Source organism: Carassius gibelio, chromosome A9 (genome assembly GCF_023724105.1).
Source record: "Carassius gibelio isolate Cgi1373 ecotype wild population from Czech Republic chromosome A9, carGib1.2-hapl.c, whole genome shotgun sequence".
Classification (NCBI taxonomy): domain Eukaryota; kingdom Metazoa; phylum Chordata; class Actinopteri; order Cypriniformes; family Cyprinidae; genus Carassius; species Carassius gibelio.
In genome coordinates, this window is record NC_068379.1 from 23,142,874 (window position 1) to 23,166,192 (window position 23,319).

General features: G+C 35.6%; 1 protein-coding gene across 2 annotated transcripts in view; it reads left to right on the plus strand.

Annotated features, from left to right (window-relative positions):
- Window positions 1-23,319, plus strand: part of LOC128020002 (zinc finger protein GLI2) — a 73,002-nt gene that overhangs the window by 25,604 nt on the left and 24,079 nt on the right. For both annotated transcript variants that reach the window (XM_052606489.1, XM_052606490.1), the window contains exon 3: window positions 19,508-19,610. In XM_052606489.1, coding sequence (XP_052462449.1) covers window positions 19,508-19,610 — 103 coding nt within the window. The remainder of the gene's footprint in view (window positions 1-19,507; window positions 19,611-23,319) is intronic.

A 23,319-nucleotide genomic window follows, 5' to 3' on the forward strand; every position in this document is an offset into this window, starting at 1 on the left:
CTGGTCAAAATGTCAGGGAAGATAGTGTTAAGAAAATAATACTTGTATGGCTATTTGCTCAGATTTGCTGAAGCATTGGCCTCAGGATGTACAGTATCATATGTACTGCTTACTCCTCTCCTTCTGTGTGGCCTGTGGGCAGCAGGGAAAAGCTGCCAGAGACCAAAATCTTTTGGAATTTTGAAAGCTTGTACATGGGAAATGGAATCAAAATGTTTCCTTACTCATTTGCTTCTTATAAAAAGCCAACTCACTATTCTGGCAGCAGCGTAACAGTCTCAATCATTCTTAAAACAATTTCCCCAAAATAAGTCTGGCTTATGTTAAGAGAAAAAAAAAAACAAAGGAAAAAAAAATATATGTATAAAATTGTAGCTTTCAGCAAAATTAACACGATTTCCAAATGAAATCCTTGCCATCTGAATACTTATTCGGCTGGAACGACCGCCTACGCACCCAAATTGTTGAGAAAGCAGGTTTTTGGTCATGCAAAGTCCAAGTTCAAGTTCCGTCTGATTCTTGAGGTATGAATCAGTGTGAATTGAAAGTCCGTTGTGGCTTAGATAATTTCCCACAATGTAAACTATGCATTCTTGGTCTGTGCATCAAAGAGAAAAAAGGTCATCCCAAGGCACCAGCAGATACGGACTTGTTCCTGGCCCCAGTGTTCCCTCTAACCCTCCTCCTCCTGGAGCCGAGTGGTTTAACGTGGATCCAGTAGGATAGTATCTTATCTGTGACTCAGACAGCATGAGACTGATGAAATAAACAAGACATGCACTTGACATGTCGTGGCATGGAGCCATGTTGGTATCAACACAGGTATGAAAGATCCAAACATGAAGCAGAGTAAAATCTCAAACAGTTCAGCATGTGTTTAATTGGAATGTTCAGATCATGTACAGTGAATAATGGAATTTAGAGGTTTGTAGAAGAGAAATATCTTCATGGAGAAAACAAACTTGACAGTATTTAATTACAGTGGTCACTGTTATTTGTATATATATTTTTTTCTCATAGAAGTCACGCCACATAAAGAAATACACTACTGTTCAACAGTCTACGATCGCTAGGATTTTTTGTTTTTAAGAAATTTATATTTTTATTGATTCATTGATCAACATTGACAGTAAAGACAAAATAAATCACAAAAAAAAAAAAAATATATATATATATATATATATATTCCTTCTATAAATAGTAATTTGAACTTTCCAAATTTTCCACAAAATATTAAGCACAACTGTTTTATTATTATTATTATTATTATTATTATTATTTATACGAAGAAGAAATGTTTCATGAGTACAAAATCAGCATAATGATTTCCGAAGGGTCATGTGACACTGAAGACTGGAGAAATGGCTGCTGAAAATTCAGCTCTGCATCAGAGGAATAAATAATATTTTCAAATATATTAAAATAGAAAAGTTATTTTAAATAGTAATATAATTATTACAGTTTTTACTGATCAAATAAACAGAATTGGTGAGCATAAGACCTCTTGTTTCTGTAACGTTCAGTTGATTTGTTGTGTGTATTCATTAGCTGTACACTGGTGTTTGGGACATAGCCAATAAGCAGACAGCTCCAGGTAACGTTTTCTTCTGTCAAGCGAGTTTCATCCTGCTGGCAGCGACACAGAGGCGTCTGGAGCCAGATGGAGCTGTGCCGGCATCGTCAAGAGCGGGAGGCAAAAAAGGAACATAGTTTCTCCCACACTACTTCACAGCATAAACATCATTGCCTTGACAATACCATTGTTTGCACAGCCAGAGAACAGCTAAATGGATTGAGAGTACTGTTGACTGAGACCTTGTCACTGACAGACTGTATTGTAGTGTTGGGCCAGTGTGTAAATATGCTCTCTCTTATCTAATTTAAGCAGTCAGCGAATACGGCAGACATACAGACCAGGCCTCCATTGTGTCATCGCACAGATATCATCCAGAAGTGTTTTGATTTGCCTTCTACTCTGCTGATAGATTTCTGTGGAATATTATTTAGCAAAGCAAAGCAAGTTCCATGGACTTCATGTGAACTTCACACCCTAAAGGAATGTTATCATATGGATATGTATTTATTTATTTATTTGTTTGTTTGTTTATTTATTGCTTGCTAGCTATCAGTTGATTCTGGATATTTAATATCGATTTAAACTTAAATTAATTTTAAACTAATAATACATCTTTATTATTTTTATGTCTAACAACCTTAATATTTGTCTGACCCATTCAAAGCAGTAATAAAATGCTAACTGTTATCAGAGACTATTTTTGGTACCTTGTGGAAAAATAACCATAATAAGGCGTATCTGAAATATGTTTTTGTTGGTGGGTTCCCGCTGACTGTTGAAATGGAGCCTGAATATGGAAAAAGATGCGTTTTCAAACTATAACGTATTAGTGTGGACATTGCCTGACACCCATTGAACAATATGCTTGTGGATGTGAATACTTGGTTGACACTTTCGCATCATTACACACTATATTTTCCTAATTAATGCTGCACGGTTGCTTTGACTCAATCAGTATTTTTAAAATTGCTATAACTTGATAGTATTACAGACTTGATTTGACATCTGTAATACATTTGTATCTTCATCAAGGAGGCAGCCTGGCCCTGGGAGTTTACTTTGCAAGAGGGGAGAACAGCTTTTTAATCAAATTTCTCGGTAAAGCATGGTTCTGTTTTACGCCACCGTTTCTATCGCGACAGAAGTTAGAAAACCAGATGTTTATTTTGTGTGTGTGGATGTGCTACTCTAATTGCCGTCTCTGTTTACATTTGTAAACATGTGATTGCATTTAATTTGTTCTGTGGGACAAGAAAAAAAGATGTTTTGAGGAATGGTTTTTGTTCAAACCATGAAAATCAATGGGGTTTAAAACAATTGTACCTCAATGACTTTCATTGTATAAGCCCCCCCCCCCCCCCCCCCCCAAAAAAAAAAGTAATATAGGTTTGGAATGACATTGTGCGGAAATTTTAATTTTTGTATGAACGATTCCATTAAAATACATGACTAGAGTTGGCACACCCTCCTTAGCAAACTCTAAATGGAAAACAGGAACCTTTTGAGGCACTTTGATTCCAGTCTAAATATCTTTGCATGAGAAAATTTCTGGTTGTCATTTAGATTTTTGGCCTACTGACAAAAGCTGATGCAGAACAAAAAGTTAAAGGCATCCTGAGCAACGAATGCAAAATTTGGGTTCCATGTTTTTTTTTTGAAAGGGGCTCATATGCTGCCCTGCAGGATAAATCCACAGTCCAGAGCCAGTCTTCAAATGAGTCATTTTATTCTGGTAAATCACCCGGTGTTGCATTTAGATACTATAGAATAGGTAGGCCGAAACATTTCATTGTGTTGTACTGGCTGAGAGGACAGCGAACTTTCATATCCCTTATTCTGTTATCTTTCAATAGTGTAATTTTACCTGTCACTAATTATCAAATTAAGGTGTCTAAAGTGACACCCCTCTCTATTATGTGTTAATGACCTGCCTCTTAGCTCAGACAGAGTGTATTGTATTGCTCTTCCTAGCTGTCAGGCTATGACCAGTGGCTTTTAGTCTCCACTTGTTTTAAGCATTCACAAAACATATCTTGAAGCTTGTCGTCTTCTCTTTCTTTGCCTTGAGCTAATTGCTGACAATTATCAATCTAATTTTATTCCATCATCCTTTCTATGACCACAGGTAATGAGGACTGAATAATTCAGACAGGTCGGGGCTCTTGATGCAGACTTTAACAGTTAAAAGAATCTTTAGATCCAAAGGTGTTCTGATAGTTGTGCTTGTCAGTTTGATCTGGAAGTGTAAGGTTTGACCATGTACAATGAAAAGACATCCATATACAATTCAAAACACTTTTACAGGCTTATTGTGTACAGGTGAATCTCATGCAGACCTGCAACAAATCATTCCAAAATTGACCACAAAATAAGATTATTTTTACATGAACTTTGTGCATGAATCCAATATACCGTATTTTTCGGACTATAAGTCGCACCTGAGTATAAATCGCATCAGTCCAAAAATACGTCATGACGAGGAAAAAAAACATATATAAGTCGCACTGGACTATAAGTCGCATTTATTTAGAACCAAGAACCAAGAGAAAACATTACCGTCTCCAGCCGCGAGAGGGCGCTAGACGTTATTGTTTTCTCTTGGTTCATTTCTCTCAGTTATTGTCAAATTAATTTTGATAAATAAGTCGCACCTGACTATAAGTCGCAGGACCATCCAAACTATGAAAAAAAAGTGCGACTTATAGTCCGGAAAATACGGTATATATATACGGTATATATGTTGTGATTTTCATGACTATTTAACAATTCATTCGCATTACCGTAATGCATACAGTTATTTCACATAAAAGACAGTACAAAACAAATACTATTCAAATTATATTTAACTAATTCATATATATATATATATATATATATATATATATATATATATATATATGTATGTATATATATATATATATATATATATATATATATATATATATATGTATGTATTCTTAAAAAGGACATTAAATTACATTGTCTTAAATTAAATCTTATTTTTCAGTAAAGGCAACATTTCCAATATTTATTTATTTTATTTTATTTTTTTGTCTATAAGTTTTTCATCTAATATGTACATTTTATTGTATTACTGGTTTATTTTGATTAACAAGTATATTATAAACATTTTGTTGTTTTAAATGAGACATCACTGGGTTTTGTTTTTGGTATTCATGTGAATTTTTAGTATTGTGGTAATGAGAATTGGTTAGATGATGTGATTAGTTGTCATGAAGTGACCATCATCCCGCTTAGAAGGCTACATAACAAGTAAGAAAATAAACAGATATCAAATATTTTATTATGTGAGAAGAAGAAGATTGTGTTGGAAGGGACAACAGTCTTGGTTTTTACAGTCTTTTTTATTGTCAGAATAAAGTATTTCAGAGAGCCGTGTAATATTTTTGTGGGGGTGAAACATCACATGGACAAGTGACGACTGTAACCACTACAATAGGAGAAACACAAGTTGTCTTAATGCTACGCTCTAATGCTGTAAATTACAGCTTCGGTAGAGTTTGGGCATTCCCCCCCCCCCATCCTCCCGTCCCCTATTTAGCACTGCAGGCTCTATCTTCAAACAATTGGCTGTTTGCCCGCTTTGTCTCTGTCCTAGTTAGCACCGCACCATTGAGCTGTGAGGTCAGTCACTGGCACTTTTCAGTAAAGTGTTGGAGGGCAGTCTCAGACCCCTCTGAAGTGTTTACCTAGACCCCTTTCTTGTGCTTTAGCCCTCCCTGCGGCCTGCACTAAGATAAATATTACTCTGTGAAGAGAGCTCTCTGAGAGTCAGACAGAGGCAAGCTTCTGCTCGTCTGACAATATTTACTAGATCTCTAAGAGGAGTTAAACGAGTGTGTGAACAAAACATAGTAGACTCACAGTTGACTTTTGTCCCGACGTTAAACACAAGGATGTTTTGAACTTTTAGCTTTGATACAAGACGCCACAAAAAAGTCCCAGGGGTGTGCACAAAAAATTTGGTCGAAATTTAGTGAATCGCCAGTACAGATGGCATTTTAAGGCATTATAGGCACTCTCCAGATGAGAATGCAGTTCCAAAAGGTAGAAGGACAGGCTACTAGATTATAGTTACCTATGTAGGTAACTTACTATGTTTTGGAACAGAGCCTTTGATATAAATTAATTAATTTACATTTTTAGCACATTTTTTAAAGTATGTAAAACAATGAAAATCATTTCATCTCATTTCTCTGGAGGAATGCTATAAAGAAACCGTGCCCCACACGGTAGCAACTTGTAGCTTTAGTCTGTCCAGTCAAATATTATTAGTCATTCACAATGACAAGTCACTGTCATTAATTAGTCTTGTTTGTGTTCTTTCATTTAGACTTGAATGAGGAGAGACATATGGACTCCCTCACTGACCTCCCTACCAGTGTGGGTAGGAAAAAAACTACATATGTTACTCATGGGTTCTTGTTTATTTAGTTTTATGCTTTCATTGCCGCCAAGTAAACATTTCATTTGCAGTCTGGTAGAAAGTCACTTAAGCAAACTGTGGTTTCGGAGGTATGGGGGAGGATAGCAGCTTGCTCTGTGTGCTGCATTCACGAGACCCTTACATTAGAGCTGCTCTCTAGTGCCTCTTTACCTGGGTTCACCTCAGCAACCACCAAAACATAGGATTAGTTTATTTACAGTGAGATTTTTGACTGAAAACGAACAGGATTTAAAGCTGACACGTTTAAACATTCATTAACATTTTGTCTGGAACTGTATTCATTCTGTACATGGGTATTAACGTAAAGCTCCTACCAACCACTTAAATTGCATGTTCAGCATCCAAAACATCTTGGTCAGGTTAGGAGAAGCCAAATGAAAAAAAATGGGCCTGTGTAAACATTTAGAACACTTAAAGTAGTAAACAGGTGGGCCCCAAAATTGGGAACAATGGTGGGTGAAGCATGACTTGACTGAAAGGTTTCCCACAAGAAAGGACTACCACAATGATTTATGGGCACCAGGCGGCACGGCACAAAGGAATACGTAAGTTCCTCAAGTCTTACTCATCACTGGAAAGAACCTAAAAACAATAGGTCTGCTCCCCTCTACTTCCCCCTTCAAGCCTGTTTTACGGCAACAGGTCTTATCCTTACTGGAGCCAACATTTTTGGAAAGTACAGCTGGGCATCATGATGCTGTTATATGAATGAACTGATGCTCGAAATGTGTCGAACGGTAGAACTTGTGCTTAATGTTGGATATTTTTAAAAGTATAACTGAAGGTTGTTTTACAGTCCTTAGACATCATTTTTTTAATTGTTTCAGTCTAATATTACCTAATGTGACCAAATGTAATTTTGTATAAATGCCTTACTTATTCTTTTGTTTATAAAAAATCTTTTGGTTTACAGTTATCAATTTCCAAAACAAATAAATACATTAAAACGAGATTACATTTTATATTTGTATTTTTGATAATATTTAAAGTATTATTAGTATTCATTTGTTAATATATATATATATATATATATATATATATATATATATATATATATATATATATATATATATATATAACATAATTACATAATACATAATATATAATAATTATGTGTATTGTGTATATTTTATGTATATTTAAATACACACATACATTATATATTTAAGAAATGTCATATATACATATTTTTATATAATATAAATCACAAAAAAAAAAAAAAATATATATATATATATGTAAATGTAATGATTTCTTATGCATGTATGTGTGTATTTATACATACATATAAATATACACAATAAAGATACACATATTATGTAAACATAAACTTTTATTTTGGATGTGAATAATCGATTTGACAGGACTATTAAATGTATAACTTAAATACACATTTAAATACACAAAAGTTTAAATGTTTAAATATATATACACACACACACATGTATATTTTAAAGCGTTTTATATAAAAACTTCTGTAAAATGTAATTATTATTATTATATTTTTAAAGATTATATGATAATATAGATATATTCTTTTGCCATGATATAGAAACTTACTCACACTATGATATAAGATTTTGGTCTTGTGGATGGTTTGACCTTATATAATCTTATACAATGATATGATATATTATGATAATTTGCTCATTACCTCCATGACACCGTATATTCAGGAATCATCCAAAATTGGAGGCTGTTGTACACCCTCCTCCTTTGAAAAACTTAGTGAATCAGAGTACAGGCAGAATGCACCCCTTTTGTCTGGGAGAAAGAAGCTCTCATCCTCCCATCCCCCTTCCCCTTCTCTAATGGGAGGCCCCCATTCCAGCCTGTTAGACATTTTCCTCCTCCAACCCCCCAGCACTCTGTTGCTATCCCGTAAATTGAGCTTTCCCTTTGGAGGCACTAATTAAGAGCCTAATCCTCTCATCGCAGAAAAGAGGAGGGCTGACGGGAAACATTTCCTTGCAGTTCATTATCTATGTGTCCAATGGCGCTGATGCTGGCAGTGCCACTCCTGGTCGTAAATTTTGTAAAAACTCACAGCCATCTATAAATCATCTCACTTTCACAGAGTGATGGCATGAGGTGGTTATCGTGAGCCAAGGCGCTTCTGGTTAAAGTAAAGAACACTGCCAAGTTCGGCGCTGGTGGTAATGACGGGCCTCTTTGAAGCATGTAGGGTCCAAACGGCTGAGTAAAAAGCAATGGACAGCACTGAAAGCCATGAGCCACAGGGATATGGCAGTAAGAGGGGAAGTTTCATCCACGGGGAGTGATGCATTCACAATGGAGAAGAATTTTAATGAGGGGTCTTATTGTCAATGGCACCCAGGCAAAGCAATTGTGACCTGCAACTACACAAAAAGGATGTAAAATGCTGAGTAACAGGAACAAGTGTTTTGCTATGATTGCTTACTTCATTCCAGTCTGCCAGGAAGACCACTGCCTGGTTGTAGAAGAATAACAAAAAGGCTGAAATGGAGAATGGGCCAAAGCTTCTTTGATTTATGAAAAGGACAAAATTGCTTAGCGTTTGTGGCCCGAGGCATCTGAAGTAGGAGTACAAACAGAAAATGGAGGGCCCCCTAGAGAGGGCAAAGAAGAGGTACCGCAACCAGCCTGTCTGACCCCCAGCTGAGGCATCTGCAAGACCAATAACAGTGTGCCTTCACAGATGTTTTCAGTTTAAGAGTTTACAACAAATTCTTTCACATAATACCCCCAGAGCATGTTGAAGTCAGAGCCAGAGTTTGGCTGGATAGCCAGGGCCCTGTTTTGTGTAAATGGACTATTACCTTAACTGAATCTTATCACATATGGAAACCTCTCTCAGAGCATAAAAGTCTTGTTTAAAAGGGGCTGTTGACCCAAAAATGATTTACACATTCCAAACCTGTATGACTTTTGTTCTTTTACACAACACAAAAGAAGATGTTTTGGTTCATGTCCATGCAATGAAACTCAGTGGGGTCCAAAACAACATTGACTTTCACCAACATTGACATTTTTCAAAACAGTCTTAATTTTCATATGTTCAAATTATTTTTGGATGTCTCTTTTTATCAGTTCATGAATTATGAAAAAAAAAAATTTTGGCTAAATTGTTAAATTTAAAAAATTCGAATTTTATGAAGAAACACCTCTGTAAAAACCTTCAAAATATGGATAGGAATAAAGCTGGAATGTTTGGTGTATGTACAGTAATTGAAGAGAAGATTTTTGCTGAGAAAAAAAATATTTTGAGAAAACAGCCTTAAAAATATGTATCATAATTTAAATCTTCTGACGCAAACTTATGGTTATTGAAAGAGTAATACGTGCAATAAAATAAACACTTAAATATTACGCTATGGAAGCAATATACAGTAGGCCAAAATGTCCAAATTGACCAGATTATTTTAAAAAAACTATGTATTTTCCTTAAAGTGTCGAAAGCCTTGGTGAGTTTTGAAATGGGTCACGGTGGGTCTTGTTTGGAAACCACTGCTTTATGCAACACTGGAGAAAATATCATCTCAATTTTGAGTGTTGACTTTTTCTCCTCCACTGTTGTTTTTTTCCACCCCCAAACATCTCAGATAACAAGGTCTCACCTCCATGTGAACCCAAGCAGGGATTCCCTCTTATGAATCACTGTGGCTCTTTTGCCCCTGCTTTGTCTTGATGTAAGAATACTTCCTCCATAGCCATCATTCCTGTTGTAAAAGACCTTTTGGTGGACCAGTAGTGCTGAAGCAGCACTTACCACTGTTAGCACACCCATTGTGGTAATGGACATCCTTTGTATCAGCCGCAGTTCAGAGGCCAAAGGGCCTCATGGAACACCATAGAGACCAACGTTCCCAAGACAAGATCTTCAGATGAACTCCCTTTTCCGTTTTTAGATTTGTAGAGCTTAAGGGAGTGCATAACCATGAGCCTGTATTGGAAACCCTCAATCACGCTAAGCTGATGTTTTCTGGGTTTCTATGGGTAAGGAACGATAGTGTGTACTCTAAGGAGCAGTAAATCACTAATTCAAGCAAGCACCATAGGCACAAAGTAGCTCTTAAGAGGAAGTCTAAGTGCCATTTTCAAAACCACAAATATCAGTGCTGTGACCCAGGAACCCGTCATCCAATGAGAATTTGAGGCGTACTTTATGGATGTCAGATCTTCTGTATGATTGTTTTAATCCACCCTTTTAAATGATTAACTTTGGTTTGGAACTCTGCAACCTTCCAATATCTACAGCCCTGCAGACAATAGACGAAAAGTATTTACTTAATCTTGTTGAGACACATGTGGGTTTTTTTTCTTCTTCTTTTTTTTTATGTTGCAAATATCCTTTAAATTTTATATTTTGTCATTTAAAGATATACTTTAAAGGTACAGGTTGTAGGACCTGCCACGAGAGGGCGCACTACCAAAACAATAACAATCGCATGGTTTGATGACGCTAAGAAGGAGCGTGGAGTGATAGGATTTGTTGTCTTCTACCCAACCACTGATGGCCATCAACCAGACGGAAAGATAAATCATGGATTTAACAGATGCAAAGACGCGATCAGACTATGGATCAGACGCATCCTCTCACGGGTCTAGAAATGCGATGCCCCGCGTTTGGCGTGTATGCCCCATAATACTAATGTTGTTGATCGTTATAATAGCATACGTTTTCTGTAAAGATACGAGTTAAAACAACTCACCTGTCGAATAAAACACAAGCAAGATCAGCATCTCTTTCAATTTTGTTGCGAAACTCTCTCCATATAGAAAATGCAACACCGATATGAATCCTCGCTCTTTCACTTCATCATTGACAGGCGACTGCACTGCTCCGTGTCACTGTTTAGAATGGGAATTTTCTCATAATTTACAAGTAGTTGAAAACATTAGAGATATTGTTCGTAATCAGCTGGACAAAATATATAACACTAGCCTAGTGGTTTTTGGATATTTTACTACAAATATCTTACAAATTGTACCTTTAATACAATAGTTAATTTTTTTTATTACAAATGCATTAAATTGAAAAAAGTGACCCTTTCCCACATTTATGAAGTTACAAAAGATTTATATTTCAAATAAATGCTGTTATTGTGTAACATTTCTATCCATCAGATTTTTTTTTCTTCAGAATTCCCTAAAAAATATTAACCCTCTGGAGTCTAAGGGTATTTTTGGGGCCTTGAGAAGTTTTGTCATGCCCTGACATTTGTGCTTTTTTAAGTTTCTTATAAATATCTAAATGCGTAAAGTCTAATATCACTGTAATCAGCACAAACTGGGCTATAATAATATGTGAAATACATGCATGTACATGATTGTATTTTTGAGAAAAAAAATGTTATGCATGGTTAGTGAAAAACTAAAAATGTTAAATCACTTGAATAAGGCAATAAAACACATACATAAAATTGGTTGCCGGAAAAGTTGAGAACTGGAGCTTGTAGCCTAGAATTTTTCTTTCTGAATGATGTGAAAATCATCTTGTTTACTCACTCACAGAAAACAATATATTGATTTAAATTTTCTAAAACACTTTTTGTTGGTAAAAGTCATATGCGAGTAGGCGTCAACTATCATGAATATCATTGTGATTTACACCTGAGAAGACAAAGGCCTGCATAATGAGCTGCATAATGAGCCTCCCATTCAACTGTGCCACTCTGAGGGAGGACTTACAAGAAAGAATGTGAGAACAAAATAAAAGTATATAATTTTATGTTTGTAGTTTATTTTAAGAATATATTTAATTATCCCACAACATAATTTAATATCCACTTGGGGGAGCAGTTAAACAGTTTATTAGGAACAATCAAAGCTGACTTTCAAATTTTTTGGCATCCTTTCTCTAGTCACACAATCCTTCAGAAATCCTTTTAACAATCTTATTTTCTACCAAATAAACCCCATTTATCATCATCATTATTATTATTATTATTATTATTATTATTATTATTATTATTAATGTTGAAAAGAGCTTTTTTTAGGGGGAATAAATCGAAAGAACTGCATTGTTTTTACATTTGTTAGAGTTATCTCTATTTGTCACATTTATATTATTTACATCAAGCTTTTGAATGGTATAGTATTGTATATTGTTATTGGAACTTCATAATGTTTCACTTGATTATACATTTAGTCAGGAATTATAGTTTGGAAAAAGTATTTGGAAAAAGTCTAACTAGTAAAATGTTTACACGTTATGTGAAAACTAGTACAAATAAATAAAAAGAGACTTACTCATGTTTATGATCTCTGCTGAATAAAGTGCTTCATTCTTTTTTCTGAGGAAATCCATTTCTCAAATCCTCAACCACATCACATCTTTTTGGGGTGAATTATGTCTTAGTCCTCTCATCGCGAAGCAAACAGTAAAATAAAATAAAAACTTGAAGAATAGTCTCGCTGCTTTTTCTTCTGTGTGGGCGTATTCAAGCCGCGCGCTTCAGTTTGAATCTGAATAGCGCGTTCAGCGCGGGGGCGTGGTCACATTAGATATAATGAGCGGAGATATGAAAAACAGACATTGCGTTGTTTTCATATGGATTACTTTATCTCAGAATATTTGTTTTCGGCAGCACTTTTTTAGTTTAAAAGTAGACATTCCAGGCTTTCTATAGATATCTCTCTCATGTCTCTTCGTTGAGTATTCACGGAGTTACAGTTCATTTTAATGAAACGTTTGTACATGACGATCAGCGGAGACAAAGACTGTAGACAGCGCACCTTGTTTGTTATATTTATTTTATAAGTGCACAAAGGTTTTTTGTTATTATGTCTGTATCCAAAAAAAACTAGACCCTTTACAGATTCGATTGATGTATTGCTCTCATCTGTACGATTAAAACTGAGAGTGTAATTTAAGTTCTTTTCGGGGTTATCAGGAGAAAATGACTCAAAACGCATATATGCGTTAATCGACTCGAAAGGGTTAAGCAGCACAACTGCTTTCAACATTGATAATAAAAGAAATGTCTCTTAAGCACCAAATTGTCATTTTTGAATAATTTGTAATTTTACAGAATTACAATATGATTTGAGTTTAATTTTGCTATATTTCACAATATTACGTTTTTATATATATATATATATATATATATATATATATATATATATATATATATATATATATATATATAAAAATGCAGCCTTGTTGAGCATAAGACACTTCTATCATAAAGATTTTAGCTTATCCAAATTTGCTTATTTAGTGAACAGTAGTTGTTTTATTATTAATTTTGTTGACAAGATTAGCGATTAATTCGTAATTTGTCTTGTTGAGAGGTTCATCATCATCATCATCTAATTAGCACTGTTACACCGAGAGCATCGTAATGTGTAGCAAAGCACACACTCAAACATATGTCTAGCTCTATACCTTGTACTGTGATGCATTAGGGTTATTTTCTGGTGACCCCCTGCCCTGATACCTTTTGTCCCAGGACTAAGACACTGTTGAAGTATCGAGACAATTAAGGTAACTGGTCCAGTGCCTCAGAGAGGCTTAATAAATCACATTCAGCTTTCAGGGCTTAGAAGGGCCAGCCGCTTGCTGGAAATTATGTGGGTGATTGGATGAATTTGGCCAGTTGTTTGACATGGCCTTAGAGTGCCAGAGAAGCCAGTGAGACCCTGCTTTGTAAACATGAACAGGAAAGGCACATAAGGTCTGCTGAGGCTACTGTATTTATGACAGGGTTTTGTAAACAAAGGTCCTGCTATGCACTATACCTCTATTTCATTAATGACATTGGGATAACTGTCAAATAACTTTTTTTATATATATAATAACTACAAAAACAATAATAAATGCTAACAATTTTGTAATATGAACAAGTAAACAAAGATGATATAATGCATGCCAGATCATTCAGCGGTATGTGCTATGGTTCAAAATTTTGATGTCGGTAATTTTTTTTTTTTTTAAAGTTACTACTTCTATTCAAGGACACATTCAGTGGCTCAAAGTTGATAGTAAAGACAATTCGAATGTAACAAAATGTTTCTATAAAAAAAATTATATTTTGAACTTTTTGAACTATTTTAAATTGTAATAATATTTCACAAAATTGCTGTTTTTACTGTATTTTTGATAAATACTGTATTTTTGATAAATTATGTATTAATATTATTAATTAAATGTATTACAGGTGATTACGAAGGCAAGCATCAGTATTTATATTAACAGGATTCTAATTATTACCATTAATAAATAACTTTTTACAGCATTGGTACGTTTTGGTGAATGTTTTATATAAGAAAATTAATATAATAGTATTTATTGTTTTTATACAACTTTCAATGTTAAAAATGTATAGGATTAATATTAAGAGAGTAAATGATTTAAAAGAATTATCCATTGTTAAATCATGTAAACTATCACACTAAACTACTAGAGTAATGCTAATGTATTTTTATGTGTCAGACTGCTAATAAATTCCTATTGAATTACACTGAAGCCTGGAGACCAGAATAGCATTGAGACTTGGGGATGGCCGCTTCGGGTTTAGGCTGGTAAACAACCACAGAGCACTAAAAAGATACTCAGAACACTTTAGCAACTGCATTGCAGTTGGACAGATTTCCTTTTCCATTTAAAATACAACCAAGCAGCTACTCTGAAATACTCTAAATTGGCACATACTATCTTAAAGGATCTACAGTTAACAAGAGGTTTACCAGTTATGATTGTGGTATGGATGCCATAACTTAATCTACTTGGCCTTTGCCAGAAATCCCCTATAAATAAGAAATGTATCATTTTACAAAGCCCCTGGAGTGTTAAAAGAAAAGTAATTCACTTAATACTTCCTTTCAGTGCTGGAAGCGGTTTTCGTGCTCTCTCCTAAACCCCTAATCCTTCTGCCGCCACAACTAACGCCTTGGGAAAAAACCATCAACACAGACTAAATAGGGATGTTATACAGTGTGACATTTCCCAGGTGCAGGATGGATAGAGAAGACAAGTCTTTTTTTCCCTCCTGAGAACTTAACTGTTGCGTACTGCTGTACACTGATGTGTGACATTAAAGGATAGTTCACCCAAAAATGATAATTTTATGTTTATCTGCTTACCCCCAGGGCATCCAAAATGTACGTTACTTTGTTAGAACACAAACCAAGATTTTTTAAGCTCAGACCGTTGCAGTCTATCAGTCTTATAATGTAAGTGAATGGGAATCACAGCTAAAACATAGAATAAATCGAACCAAAAAAAAACCATACACAAACAAAACCAAAATAAACTCTGCAGCACGTGACAATACATTGATGTGTAAAGACAGAAATAAATCAGTCTGTGCAAGAAACTGAACAGTATTTATATCATTTTTTTCCTCTGATTCATGCAATGTCCGAACTTCGCTGAGTGTGTCCTGTTGTGCGCGACCTCAGCAGCAGGCCTGTGAGGCGTCTTCTTCTTCTTGCTTTATGGCGAATCACAGACTTATAAGTGCATTACTGCCACCTATCTCTCAAGTGGACCATTGACACCATTGAGATTGTAGATAGAGTGTTAATGGTCCACATCTTGGATGCCCTGGGGTAAGCAGATAAACATCAAATTTACATTTTTGGGTGAAGTATCCCTTCAAGTCAAGAAAGGGCACTAGGTTGTTCAAAAATGGGAACAAATTGTATGCTACCAGGATCGGCTGACTCCACTGGTGGCTCCTGCTCGGCCTGCGGCTTCCCAGGGTTCAGGACAGCTTGGGGATCTGGTGTGGAGCAGTTTGCATGGTGCTGTGTAGTTAGGCGCCTTGCCAGGCCATTCTGCTGGAATTTCCTGTCTGAATCGACTCCCTCGTGCTCGCTCCCCTCTTGTTCCTGGAGTGAGACAGAAAAGCCTTTTTAATTACACTGCTGCTGCCTGGCCTCTCAGGATATTATTATTGTTCTTGAGTGCTTCCTCTAAAGATGAGCGACTCTCAGTACAAAGCAGCCTGTCTCTCAGCTCCGTTCGGACATGAAAAGTGAATGTTTTTCCTCTACTTTGAGTAGCCGTTGATAATGTCTACCACCTGCTATTGTCTTTAAAAGGGCATCAAACCACAAGCTAATCCTGAGCTGCAACAAAACATGAATGTCTGGTTTTCACCAGGTCCTGACAGGATGTTTTGCACATATTAAGAAATTATAATGAGGGAATGAAACAATAATAGCTACTTTACGTAACATGGTTTCTACTACTAAAAAGGTTTAAAAGATGGATTATGTGTTTATTGTATTGCAATAAAAATATATGTATTCTTTTTCATAAGGAAGGGGGTATTTTAGTAAGCTAGAATACATTTGGAAATCATCTGTCATTTTATTCTAAAGATTCAAATTAAGATGTTCTTTAAAAATATGTTTTCTGATAGAACATCTAAAGATTTTTTTTTTTAAGAATTTCTCTTAAGAAAAAACATTTGCTCCACCCTTACGAAGCAAAAAAATATATGGGAATATACTGCAATATATATATATATATATATATATATATATATATATATATATATATATATATATATATATATATATATATATATACACACACATATGAATACATAATACATTTCCATAGTGCTTTTATATTTCAGTATACTGCAATACATGCATTGACCATGTATGACTATATATAGATACATATAAAATTATTTAGAAAAGACAAAAATAGCATTACATGTAATATTCATGAATTTTATTCTTTATTGTGCACATATATTACACATACATGTTCCCATCGAAATGTGAGTATATATACACGCATATATACACACACACACAGAATGAGTTACAGCAGATTTATAGTTCCTGCATGTTTTGATAAAGGAGAGTAAATCTTAAATTTACATGTTATTTAATGTGTTTTTGCTCAATATTAATATAGTGGGAGATCTGTTAGTGTTTAATGTTCTGTTATTTTAGAATTTAAAAGGGTTTCTGATATATGATATAGTTTTTGGCGTTACCGTTGTGCTGAAGAGTACACTCTGTTCCTTATATATTATTCAATATATTTTATTATATTAACTATTATATTATATTGTATTAGATTTTCAATATACAGTTTAATTATTTAATATATTGATCATTCATATATAAGGAAATATAGTTTCTTTGTGTAAGGGCACACTGGTGTTTTTTGTTGGGAGCAGAGTTGGTCAAACCATACGATCACACTTGTGTACCCTCTTGAGTGCTGGACCTTGGCCTTTCTTTTGGCCCAAGAACAATGGAGCTGTCTGGGTGAGGGATAAGCCCCTCTCAGGCCATCCCTGCCTCTACATCCTCATGAGGCCTTGTCCACTCTCTAGTCAGAGTCACTGTATCCCAGTTTCAGTCTTTCAGTTAATGTCTGCTCACTTGTTGTGTTTGGAGAGGTTGCCATGTGACGGTTAGTCTTTTGCAGTATGTGAAATATTGCATTAGCTCAGTGAGAGAGAAAATGAAAAATTGCTCTTAGTAACTTACTAAGCGTTTTAGCTCATACATGATTCTCCACACATTACAGCACCAGTTCCCATCATTCTTAAACATACAGGAATCCCACGAGTTTCCAAAGGCTTACTCAAGCGCTGACATGCTGTGCACTTGGCCAAAGCATCAATGAATGTTTTATGTATATGCATGCTTATCCTCCCACACGCAAACCCTCATTACGTTGGCTCCTATACTCAGATTTGAGAAATGCCTCTCCATTTCCAACTTGCCAAGGAAAGGGAGTCCACTTTATTGGCAAGGAGAAACGCACAACACCAGAGCCTAAGAGTATGCAGTCACTTTGAGCTTTTAAGATGGATTTTAAGCCACCACACAATGAATCCCTCACAATAGCCTGCTTACCTGTCAGTTGTACTTTCCACTGTGACAGTGATGAAGGGGTTGAAGAGCTGATCATTTCTCCAGGACAAATTCCACTGGAAATACCAACATTCAGATGTAATGCAAGCTCACAAAGTACAATATCATGCATTTTTTGGAAAGCTTTGGTTCCATAAATATGCTAATTATTACAGCTAAAAAAATTACAATACATACAAAAAAAAACAAAAAACTTTCTTATGATCCAAAAGACCATTACAAGTAGCCATGTTAAAAATTTTGACCGTTACTGCCCTCGGTATACAATCTGCCCATAATAAATAATAAGCATAATTTACTTAGAAACAAGGTTACCTTCTAATTTCAGGTCAATGAAGTGTGGGTTTTCGTGCCAAAATATTGTGCACAAAACTGCAAAACCCCATACTGTTTGACATCTTCCTTAGTCTTGAATCAGAATAATGCATGTTTGAGAGCCGTGGTGATGGTTGGCGTGAGATTGGCAGCTCTGGAATGCTGACTCATACAGGTCTCCTCTTGATGGGCCCCTGAGAGGCCCTTGCGGCCCTTCCCCACCCTCATCACCCACACAGGTAGAGATAATGATCTGAGGACTTTACCCCATAGTCTTTGTTCTCAGGTCAGACCTGACTCACTGGTGCACATGATGCCCAAGAATTTTAATACAGGCAGGGAATGGGCACAGACAGGCACGCACAGCAGAGGAGGAGGCCATCCAAAAATAGCCTTAGGAGCTCATTAAGAGCAAAATAGTAATAATAAATGCACATTTAAGAGGCAGACAGTAAACTCTATTTAGTGCTTACTCAAAGATCTATAACCACCACCTTAAGTCCAGTCATTAATGAATGCATGTTGTCTTTTACAAGACCCCCTTAAAGCAATCAACATTTTTATGACAGGAAGGGCATGTTTTGGCTCTTTTTTTTAGCCCAGACAAATGAAAACTCATCATGTGAAACTGTAATCCACACGTACAATTAAGACCACTAATATTGAGGAACCGTCTGTAAGTTTTCAATTATTTTGGAGATGAGAGGAAAAGATTGCGGCTCAGTTCTAAAATCTTCTGCTTTGCTGTCTACTGTGCTGTCACACATAGAGTTTGTCATTAGCATGCTGCTAACACTGTTCTCTAATGTGCTTAAAAATATATAGTACTTTGTGAACAAGTACATTTAAAAAAAAAAGAATTTTCCATGTAATGTGGCTTGAATCAGGTTTATTATGGTTAACTCAAATTAAAACCTTATATGAAATAAACACTAACTGAAATAAAATAATTTAATAGATATTTAAAAATATATATATATTTCAGCTAGTTGGCAAAAACGTTTCAAATTTTCATTTTAACTTGATGTACTAAAATAACTAAAACGGGAATAAAAAAATAATGATTAAAAACTTAAAAAGAACAAAAGCAAATAAAAATGACAAAACAACAAAATTAGCTAAACTTAAAAATTCAAAAGAGAATTTAAAATATATTAACATAAATATATAGCACTATTTTATTTTATTATTTTATTTCATTTAATTTTATTATTTTGGAATAGCGCCTTTGCACAAACAGCTATCTTATGTCGTAGTTTAGCCTGTATTGACATATTCGCCTTTCTTCTCTTCTGTCTTTGATTCCATAGCTCCTCACTTATTCTCAACTTTCCACACGCCGATTCCAATTGACCTGCGGCACTATGAGGGGAGGTACCATTACGAGCCACATCCTCTGCACCCCATGCACGGGTAAGTTTGTTAACTGCTTCGACATTCATCTTCTTCTCTTTTGCACTGATGGAGTTCTCATTATTCAAGAAAGACCCTGTTGAGTCATCTTCGATATAAAGCACACAGATCCAGAGCATGCCATTGTCAGGTCTTGTCCAGTACATCTGTTTGCCTTTTGCCTGAAAGATTGTTCAGATCTAGCTGTAGATGTGCGGCACATGGACAGCAAACGTCCAAGTATTGAGAAGCAAATGCCAATGTTTCAGTCAGTTTAATATCAAACACAAAATGAGTGTTTAGTACAAAGCTGACAGAATGTTAGCATCACTCATCCTTGTAGTATTTCATAGCCTTGGACAGCTTCTGTAAATCTGACATTAACTGAAACAATGTTGGCAAGTTTTGTTGTTTAAACCTGGAAACAGTCTTTGGACGAAAAAAAAACTATGCAAAATGAACCAGACAAACCAAATAATAAGTAATTCTTAAATTACACTATTTTTTGTTAACCTTTCACTATTTTGAATGTTAATTTTACACATCTATCTATCTATCTATCTATCTATCTATCTATCTATCTATCTATCTATCTATCTATGATATCTGTATATATAAACACATATATATAATGTTCATATATATACATAGACTAACTTGTGAAACAAGCAGTGCAAATGTGCTTTTGCATTTAATATCACAGATAGCGATACATACTGCGAGCCCAGTGACAATTTATCATAAGAGCTGAAGCAGCCAGAAAAAGAGTCTATGTCTATGTACTCAGGCTCCTTTGATTAATGTGACTCGGCCTTGACAGAGGCCCCCTAATTCATCAAGACCCTGATTTAGCGGTCCTTTTCAATGCCTGTGTTCAATTCACCTAATTGCATGTATATTGCACAGCAAATTAAGCACAGTGTTATTTTTGGAGGTGTATGGCAAGGGTCTGAAATGGGGAGTGGACCCTATAGAATGATTCATGGTATGTGTGTTTTATGTTATCAGTTAGGATAGACATCTTTGCTACATATAAACATAGCTGTTAGATGTTTTCAGAGGTAAATATTAGCAAAAATAAAGAATACCATTACAATGTGTTGCTTGGAAATGAAGGTGGAACACAAATACAATGCCAGCACTTTTTCTAAAATTAACTTACACTGGCAATTGTTTGACTTGTGACCTGCTGATTAAAATAGTGGTTTCTGTATATTCAGATATCCCAAAAGAAGCCTTCCATACCAATCAAACCTCTCGCTATACGTGTAAATAATAGAGACTTTACCAATTTTGAAGATGAATGTGTAAATCTGGAAAGATTCCAGAATCTAGCTTTCCTTTCCCAGAACCTCAATGACAGCAGAGTGAATGAGGAAAAAACCCATCCTCCCTTATTCACTCACTAGTGTTTTTCTTTTTGGAAAATAGTTTCGGATTGCAGTGGTATCGAGAACCGGCCAACCTTTTTTTTTTTTTTTTTTTTAAACCAATGTACTAACAGAAGTTGTCCATTTTGATTAGTGTTTCTGTACAGTGAGGGGCAACTTTGCACATATCTTTTCCGTTAATGTGATGGTAATTTAGATTTTACACTCCTGCTGGGTTCACAGATTTGCATATTAAAGTTAATGCATGTTTGCAAAGTTTGGACATGCAGTAATACTGCACAGAAAGGGAGAGACTGGAGAGCATACCTCGAGTTTGGAAAAGTTTCCCATGCCAGTGGCAGTTAACTGTCTCTGTGGGATAAGATGTGAATCATCTAAATTAGAGCACCTGACCAGGAACACTGTTAAGATGTGTCATACTGATATTCTCATAGGACTTAGCAGGGAATATGCATGTACTAGATATTTCCACAGAAACTGCTTAATGAAAGCACATATTGTCAAAATAAAACAATTAATATGAACTGAAGGGGTAGAATATATGAAGTATACTGAATTTATATATAAATAAAAGATGTAGATTAATATACAGTATACAGAAACAGTACCTTCACTGCACAAATATTACTACATCACTTTTTGTCGGAAGGGTGGCTGCCACTTCTTTTATTAATGCAGACACTAAAATAATTTCAAATGGAATTATTGTGTTGTGTTACTATAGGAAGGTACCACCCATGGTGCAACAGTAGAAGACTGCTAAAATGACAGGTAGCTATTAAGAAGAAGCTCTCTAAATGCACCATGACATACCCTGTCTATGACTAAGGTCTCCTTAACCATTCAAGTACCATCTTGTCAGAGAGAGGGCGTAACAACAAGACCTCAGTTATCATTCTTGTCAGTAGAGGCCCTCTTTTTCTTATCCCTTGACAGGTAAAGTTGTAAATAATGGGTCATTATTGAGGGTTCAAACACCCTGAGCAGTTTTCCTGATTTATTTATACGTTGACTTATTGTCTTGTCGTCTTGTCAATTTTGACTGTCTGGCAATCTCTGAGAAATGTGAGAATGTACCCAAAACTGGGTTAATATGTTTTTGTATATTTAGGAGCTCTCTCTTTCTGTTGTTGGTATACTTTCCCATATTCGTGCAAATATGGCAGGAAAGACTTCAAAAATTGCTGAAAAAGAGGTGCTCTACCAACAGAAGAGGCGGTGCAACCAAAATTCACAAAGACATGACAATAAGAAAAAGTGCAACCCTCACTCTTGAAGAAATCCAACTTCACTGGTTAAAATACATGCAACGTTTAGGCCATTATCCAGGCCTTCATCAGACATAAAGACCAGCAGTAACAAACTTTGCTTATACATTCTTGAAATCAGCAACAGGTGTGCTACTTTGCCACTTAGGGGATTGGCTTCCAAATAAGACTGAAAAAAGTAGATCAGTAGAACATACCATAATCAATTTCTTGATTGAAACCTTTGGGAAATAATGTTTCTTAAGTAAAAATCCAAAAAGTCTTCCTGGGTCTCCCAGTCTTCCTATTGGGTTTCCAAACTTTTATGAATTTTAGGCAATGTGTAAAACCTTCAAAACCATTGTAAACATTATTTGTATGCATTATATATGTATTGACATCTGTTTATCTTCAGCTTGTGACACTGTAACCAATGGTCACTATAATTACAACCGTGCTGACATTTTCTTTGGTGATGCCATCTGTTGTGATACTGTTGTCGATGGTCAAGATGGCAACCAAAATCACACGCTTATGTGGCCGCATACAGATAACAAATCTTTACTGGCAGTTTGCAAAATCATAGCACTATTGCAGGCGAATATTAATTTTGAGCACTTGCTCCAGCTTTCCCCCCTTTCCACAAATGGGGGGGAGGATTTGGTGGTTTGTGTATGGCGAGTCTGTTTTCTTTCAGCTTCTCAAGAACAGAGACGTCTTTATGGCTATCCTTTCAAGGAGGCTGATGGCAGAAAGTTGGCAACAGGACAAGCTTGGTAGTCTGCAGGCGTTTACTGGAAACTGAGCACGACTCAGGCTGGGTGCAAGTTGGCCTCAAAACAGAGATGGTATAAATAAGAGACTGAGATGAAGCCAGACTGTGCCAAGCATAATGCATCTGATACCCGCCGCTCAGATAGTCACTGTAGGCTTTGCTCACATCTTATTAAAGGTACACAAAAACTGTTTATCCATTTTGGAAAAATGCATGTATTAAAGCAATGGTTTCAAATTCTGTCATCATTAACTCATCCTCATGTCATTTTAAACCCATAGTCTTTCTTCTGTGCATTTGCAAAAGGAGGTGGCAAT